This window comes from Martes martes, assembly GCF_963455335.1.
Source record: "Martes martes genome assembly, chromosome: 1".
Taxonomy (NCBI): Eukaryota; Metazoa; Chordata; class Mammalia; order Carnivora; family Mustelidae; genus Martes; species Martes martes.
In genome coordinates, this window is record NC_137888.1 from 132,165,218 (window position 1) to 132,172,997 (window position 7,780).

The 7,780-nt window shown below is 39.7% G+C and overlaps 1 protein-coding gene across 1 annotated transcript in view; it reads left to right on the forward strand.

Moving 5' to 3' along the window:
• The window catches only part of PLCL2 (phospholipase C like 2), a gene marked incomplete at its 5' end in the record, with an annotated part of 190,991 nt that extends 183,784 nt beyond the window's left edge, over positions 1-7,207 (forward strand). Inside the window, one exon of the mRNA XM_080809822.1 lies at positions 5,902-7,207. Coding sequence (XP_080665948.1) covers positions 5,902-6,081 — 180 coding nt within the window. The 3' untranslated portion in view covers positions 6,082-7,207. The remainder of the gene's footprint in view (positions 1-5,901) is intronic.
• Between the last annotated feature and the right edge of the window lie 573 nt (positions 7,208-7,780).

Below are 7,780 nucleotides of genomic sequence, written 5' to 3' on the forward strand. Positions count from 1 at the left end.
CTGAGCACACAAGGTGGGACCATCAAGGGGGTGAGAACAGCTCAAGGGCAGGACATATAGGGCTGTGGGAAAGGACTCTGATTCTCACTGAATTATATGAGGAGTCACAGAAGGTAGGGGGAAGAGATGTTCTGACTGCGTGTAATTGTGTCTCTCTGGTTGTCATGTTGAGAAAAGAGAAGCAGGATGGCCAGTTGGAAGGGCATTATCATAAACTCAAACAAAGGTGATAGTGGCTCAGGCTACTGTTGTGGCAATGAGGGTGGGAAGAAGTGCCGAGAACCTGTATATGTGTATATGTGGATTGATGATAGAGGTAATGGGGGCTGCTGACAAGTGGGGTGAGGGATGCAGGAAAACGAGAGGACTCAAAGATGGTAGTGGGGCCTTTGGTCCAAGTCACTGAGAGAACTGAGTTGTCTTAACCTAGGAAGAGTTGGTTAGAGAAACTGGTAGGATATCAGGAACTCAGTTTTGGAAATGTGAAGTCTAAGAGGACATGCCAAGTGAGCATTTTGAACATAGACCCACTGATTTTCTATTAGTAAAAATACAAGAACAGAAATCAATGAAATTGAACTCAGGAAATTGATAGAAAAAATCAAGAGGACTAAAATCTGGCTCTTTGAAAAGATCATTAAAATCAGTGTGTCATTAGCCAAGCTAACTAGGAAGGAAAAACAAAAGGAGGATGCAAATTACAAATATCAGAAATGAAAGAAGGGACGTCAGTACAGATCCCATGGATATTAAAAGGACAACAAAGTAATACAATGAACAACTCTTGTCCCACAAATTTGATAACTTAGATGAAATAGACCAATTTCTTGAAAGGCACAATCTACCAAAACTCACACAAGAAGAAATAGACAATTTGAATAGACCTATCCTCATTAAAGAAGTTGAATGAACAATTATCACCTTTTTAAAAAGATTTTATGTATTTATTTGACAGAGAGAGTGGGAGAGCACAAGCAGGGAGAGCATTAGGCAGAGGGAAAGGGAGAAGCAGGCTCCCCACTGAGCAAGGAGCCCAACGGAGGACTTGATCCCAGGACACTGGAATCATGACCCAACCCAAAGGCAGATGCCCAACCGACTGAGCCACCCAGGTGCCCCTAAGTATAACCTTTTAAAACAGAAAGCACCAGCTCACATGGGTTGACTGGTGAATTCTATCAAACATTTAAAGACGAAATTATACCAGTTTTTTTTTTTATTTTTTACATTCTCTTCCAGAAAATAGAGGCAGAGGGAATACTTTCTGATACCTTCTATGTGGCCAGCACTATCCTAAAACCAAAACCAGACAAAGACATTATAAGAAAAGAAAACTACAGATCAGTATCTCTTATGAATATAGATGCAGAAATTCTCAAGAAAATATTAAAAAGTTGAAGCCAGCAATGTATAAAAAGAATTATACACTATGTCTAAATGAGATTTATACCAGGTATAAAGGGTTGGTATAACAATTGAGAATCAATTAATGTAATCCATCACATCAACAGGATAAAGAAGAAAAATCACATGATCATCTCAATAGATTGAAAAAAGGCATTTGACAAAATCCAATACCCATTCATGATTTAAAAAAAAAAATCTTCTCAGGAAAGTAGAAATAGAGAACTTTCTCAACTTGATAAAGAACGTCTAAAAAACACCTGTAACTAGCATCATACTTGTGAGACCTCAAACCTTTCCCACTAAGATCTGGAACAAGGCAAGAATATCCCGACTCTACTGTTTTTCCACAGTGTACTAGAAGTCCTAGTGGATGCAATGAGACAAGAAAACTAAAAGGTGTGCATTGGGAAGGAAGACATAAAACTGTCTTTGTTCACAGATGACATGATTGTCTATATAGAAATTCCAAAAGAACTGACAAAAAACTCCTGGACCTAATAAGCAATTACAGTAAGGTTGCAAGAAACAAGGTTAGTGTGTAGAAGTCCATTACTTTCCTAGATAATAACAAGGAATGAGGATAATTTGACATTAAAAACATAATGCCAGTTATATTAGCACCTCCAAAAATGAAATACTTGGGTATAAATCTAACAAAATATGTGCAAGGTCTATATGAGGAAGACTATAAAACTCTGAGGAAATATATCAAAGATAAAATGAGTAAGTGGAGAGACATTTATTCATGGTTAAAAAGCCTCAATATTTTCAAGATGTTTCTTTCCAACTTGAGCTATAGATTCAACACAATCTCAATCAAAATTCTATCAGGTTATTTTGTGGATATTGACAGGTTGATTCTCAAGTTTACATGGAGAAACAAAAGACCCAGAATAACCAACACAGTATAAAAGGAGAAAAATGAAGTCAGGGAACTAACACTACTTTGAGATTTATTATAAGGCTTCAGAAATTGAGACAGTGTGATATTGGTGAAAGAATAGACAATTAGATCAGTAGAACAGAATAGAGAGCTCAGAAATAGACCCACATAAATACAGTCAACTGATTTTTGACTGAGGGGCAAAGGCAATACAATGGAGCAAAGATATTCTTTTCAACAACCATCCTGAAATCACTGAACATCCACATGCAAAAAAACAAAACAAACAAACAAAAAAACCCACAAATATATATATAGATAGTTGGATAGATAGATAGACAGACAGACAGATACAGACTTACACCCTGCATAAAAATTAACTTAAAAGAGGTTATAGACTTAAATGTAAAATGGAAACTATAAGGCTCCTGGAAGATAATAAAGGAGAAAACTTAGATGACCTTGAGTACAGTGATGACTTTTTAGATGTAACACCAGCAGCACAATCCATAAAAGAATTCATAAGACCAGACTTTATTAAAATTAAAAACCTCTGCTCTGCAAAAGATAAGAGAACAAGAAGAGAAGCCGCAGACTGGGAGAAAATGCTTGTAAAAGACACATCTGATGAATAGCTGTTGCCCAGAATATAGAAAGAACACTTAAAATTCAACAATAAGAAAATGAACAGTCTGATTTACAAATGGGCAAAAGACCTGAGCAGACACTACCAATGCAGATACACAGATGGCAAGTAGATATGTGAAAAGTTATTCAACATTAAATATGAGAGCATTGCGAATTAAAACAAAAATGAGACATCAGTGTTTACCCATCAGAGTGACCAAAATCTTAAACACTAACAGTACCAAATGTTGATGAGGGTATGGAGCAGCAGGAACCCTCATTCATTGCTGGTGGGATGCAAAATGGCCCAGCCCTTGTGGTGGAAGACAGTATGGCAGTTTCTTACAAAACGAAATGTACTATATGATGCATCAATCACGCTCCATTCGGTATCTACCAAAATGAATTGAAAACTTACACCACACAAAACTCTGCACATGGATGCCTACAGTAACTGTATCCATAATTGCCAAACCTTGGTCATAACTGAGATGTCCTTCAGTAGGGGAATGGATAAATAACCTGTGGTACGTCCAGCATTAAGAACAAATGAGCTATCAAGCCATAAAAAACATGGAGGAAAGTTAAATGCATCATACAGAAGGAAGGAAGCCCATCTGAAAAGGCTACATATATGTGACATTCTGGAAAAGGCAAAACTATTGAGTTAGTAAAAAGATTGGTGGTTGCCCAGGTTTAGGGGGAAGGGAGAGATGAGTGGGTGGAGCACAGAGGATATTTAGGGCAGTGAAACTTACTCTGTGTGATCCTGTAGTGATGGATGCAGGTCATTACATATTTGTCCAAACCCGCAGAATGTACACCACCAAGAGTGAGCCCTAATGTAAACTGTGGACTTTGAGTGACAGTGATGTGCAGGGTAGGCTCATCGGTTATAACAAATGGATGCGCTATGGTGGGGCAGGCTGTCAGTAGTGGAGGGGGTGGTGCCTGTTGTCGGGAGGGGGGCATATGGGAAATCTCGGTACTTACTGCTCAGTTCTGCTGTGAACCTGAGACTGCTCTAAAAAAATAAAGTTACTAATTTTTAAAAATAATGTTTGTGATTTTAAAGCACAAATGGAATATCTAGTTATAGTCTATTAACCATAAATGTATGTAGCAGTCCCACATGGGAGGACAAATAAACTCTTTAACAAGAAATTACATTTTGGGCACAATATGCTGTATTTATATACAAAGACTTTACTGCTTGTAAAATTTCAGTATGTGAATCCAGTGACTAGTAAGAATGAATAAAAAATGAAGCTCCTTCAGTTAAACTAAGCAGTGGAGCATCTATTTATAGTTACTAATTAAAGGTCTTTGTAGAGTAGGAAAATCATGAACAGTAAGTGGTAAACAGCAAACCATTGTGTGGATTCTGGCCTCTGAGTAGCTTAAAATTACATTGCAATTTGGTCTCCCCAGAGACTGAGATTTGATTATAGTCCAGCTGCCTGCCAAGCCAAGTCCTATACCTGTTACCCTGGGGCAGCTGGACCCCAGCTTTTGTTGTACAGGAGTACTTTAATGGAGATGCGCATTGGGAGGCCATTAAAAAAAACAAAAACAGAAAGGGAGGAAGGAAGGATCGTACCAAGCATGTAAGTATGACCGAAGAAAAAGCCAAACTGTGGAGGGATAATAAAGAGAATAATAGAATAAACTTAGAGCCTGAGGAGAGGAAAAAATAGCAAACAAGAAAAATAAGAAGGGAAGGTAATAGAATAAGTAGAAAGACTATTCATGGAAGGCAGTTAAAGATAGGAAGGAAAAATAGAGCCAAAGTTCTACCAAAGTGGGAACGTTGGAATTTCCAGTGGAGCACCACATCATCTCTCCTAAGCAGTAATCTTAATGATTGGCTGATACGTGGGCAGTTTCAACCCCCAGGGATATTTGACAACATCTGCAGACATTTTGATTGTCACAGCTGAAGGTGTGCTACTGGTCTCTAGTGGAAAAAGGCCAGGAATGCTGCTACCCAGCCTGAGATGCACAACAGAGCTGCCCACCACCTACCCCCGCAAACCACCTGGCAAAAGAATGCTCTGGTCAAAATGTCTAGAGTGATAAGGCTGACGGACTCCCAGTGAAGACTCCCAGTCTTTCCCACTGTATTTTGACCTGTAATGTGGCTAGACCGCATATATGTTTAATTGGCCACACCCCATAAAAGAAATTACAACCTGGCTAAGAAAGTCTATCCAAAGTAAAGTAAAGTAAAGACTAGCAAGTAGTCAGTGAAAACTTGCTGTGTGCCTGTCTGCCAGAGCTTGCTTCCAAAGCACATTTTTATAAATGGAGACAGGACTCAGGTGCTCAAGGGGCTAGGGATGGTGGGGGATGGTGTTGGGTGTGATGATGGAGTCATGGTACCGGGGAGATCTTTGTGGCAGCAGAGTAGCTCCGTGTGTTGGTTGCAGGGGTGGTTACATGAATCCCCCTTAGAATGCAGTGACACAGAGCTATACACATGCCTGGCATCTGTGCCAGCTGCTTGGTTTGGATACTGGACCATAGTTATATAAGATGGAACCACTGGGAGAAATTTGGGAAAAAGTATAGAAGACCTCTTTGTACTATATTTGCATCCTTCTGTGAATTTATACTAATTTCAGAATGAAAAGCCAAAAATAAAGCAAATCTTAAAAGAGAAAAACCAAGATGGGCCAAACAAGTTAGCTAAAGATATACTTCTAACCAGGGTAGGCAGCTGTGGTCCACACACACCGAATTCGGTTCAGACTGATAAATAGAAAGGACTGAAGACACAGCACACTCTTGGAGTTTGGTGTGGAAAACTGGGAAGACAAACTTGTTTTTTTATTAAAATTAACCTATTCGGATGCAGAGCCAGTATCAAATAACATGCCCTCGTGCAGCATCAAAATGTTTCTATTTCAGTGGGAGACCTATATTGTCAGACTGCAGCAAGAAGTCATGTCACACCTAACATTTAATTGCGTATCTTGTTACAGGGACAAGCGGATCTTCTGAAATATGCTAAGAACGAGACTTTGGAGAACCTGAAACAAATCCATTATGCTGCTCTTTCATGTGGACTGAATAAACCAGGCACAGAAAATGCCGACGTTCAGAAGCCGCGCCGGAGCCTGGAAGTCATACCTGAAAAAGCAAATGATGAAACTGGAGATTGAAGGAATTTTCTAGAAACCATTATGGAGTTTATAACTCTAGGACCAATTGTAGTCAAATGGGACATTTGCTTTGCACTCACTAATGAAAATAATATTTGGGATTTTAAAGCACAACTGGAATAGCTAATTACAGTCTGTTAAAACTGTGAATGTATGTAGCAATTCTGCGTGTGAAGGCAAATAAACTCTTTAACAAGAAACTATATTCCTGGCCCAAATATGCTATATTTGTATACAAAGACATCATAACAGTTCCAGTGTGAACAACAGGACTATTCGCTCTAGTTCCATTGAGAAAAAAAAGGTTTTCTCTGCCTGAAAACAATTTCTTGAGACGGAAATGGATTGTATTGTCAAAGTAGTATTTATTGGAGAGAAATCTAATCTACGCATTTTGTTTATAGATGATTGCCAGAGTCTCTGGGTTATAGATGATTTTGGTGGCATGCCTGCTGAGCCATAATTACTAGGGAGAATGTAAGTGGACAGATGCCCCGAGTCCCCAGGGGCCCTGGAGAGCCGTCGAGCACAAGGAGAACATGCAGGATGGAAGCCTCTGGCTGAAGACGCCCGCTGGGTAGCCACGCGATGTTAACGGCGACCGGTCTGGAAGCAACACATTGTAAATAGTTTTTCATTGTATGAAGTAGTGTTCACATTAAAAAGATGTTTTATGATATTTCTCCAATAGCAGTTCCTGCCTTTCATGAAAGTTTAACTTTCAAAGTTTCTAGCTAAAACTATTCTACTCTCCAGAGTACCCAGTTGTCAAACAGTTTTGTCAAAAGTGAGTTGCTTGTCTGGCGTTAACAGTTTTGCCTCGAGGAAGGTGTTCAGGACTCTGCCCCGTGACAGCTGACAGCGGGTGCCCGGGAACGGGGACGCCTCTCTCTGCCTCCTGCCTTTCTCACGGTCCTGCAAAGAGTGCGGCAAGGACGGCAGAGGCTGGAGCGCTCCTAGCTGTCCTCGGCCAGCGGGGATCTTAAGCCAAGCCTTTATTTTCTAAATCAGTGACGCTTTGTGCTATTTTTGAAAAGATACCAGACACTGCAGCCTAATTACCGCCTCCCCCAAACCCAACTTGCTTTCAGATTTTGGAAGAGTAAAAGCTATCTAAATCTTCAGCAACTCTTCTTGCTTTGTCCATTTTCTTTTCGGTGGCTCAGGTCTGGGTGGTAGATTAAGTACAAGGAGCCTGCTATGTCCTCCCAGTTAGGAAGATGCTCAGGCCAATATATTTGATTTATTTCTGCCCAGACTCCTAAACATCCTCTTAAAAAAGCACTTTCTCTGCTCAGCTCCTGTCGTTTGCATTCTAATAGCATGCCTAAGTTAAGGTATGCATCTCCACTGGCTCTCCCTAGATGTAATTCCAGTTAGAAAATTAAACCTATCTGTTACCTGAGTAATAGCAGAGTTCCCTGCATGCCCCAGCAAGCAGTTGGCTGCTAGCTTTGGCTCTTAGCTCAGATAGGAACTCTACCCAGAAAAAAGGAAAGGGAAAAGAGCGAAGAATTAAAAGTAGTTTCATAGAAGGAAAAATAAAATAATGTATAATTTAGACTAATGTTAGCAATCCTTGAATTTAGCTGGCAAATATATAGCAATATCCAACTTAAAGTGAAAACCAGAAACAATTAAAAATAACATTAAAAATATAATATTGGAGCAAATGCTACATTTACGGTGGTGGCAGGCG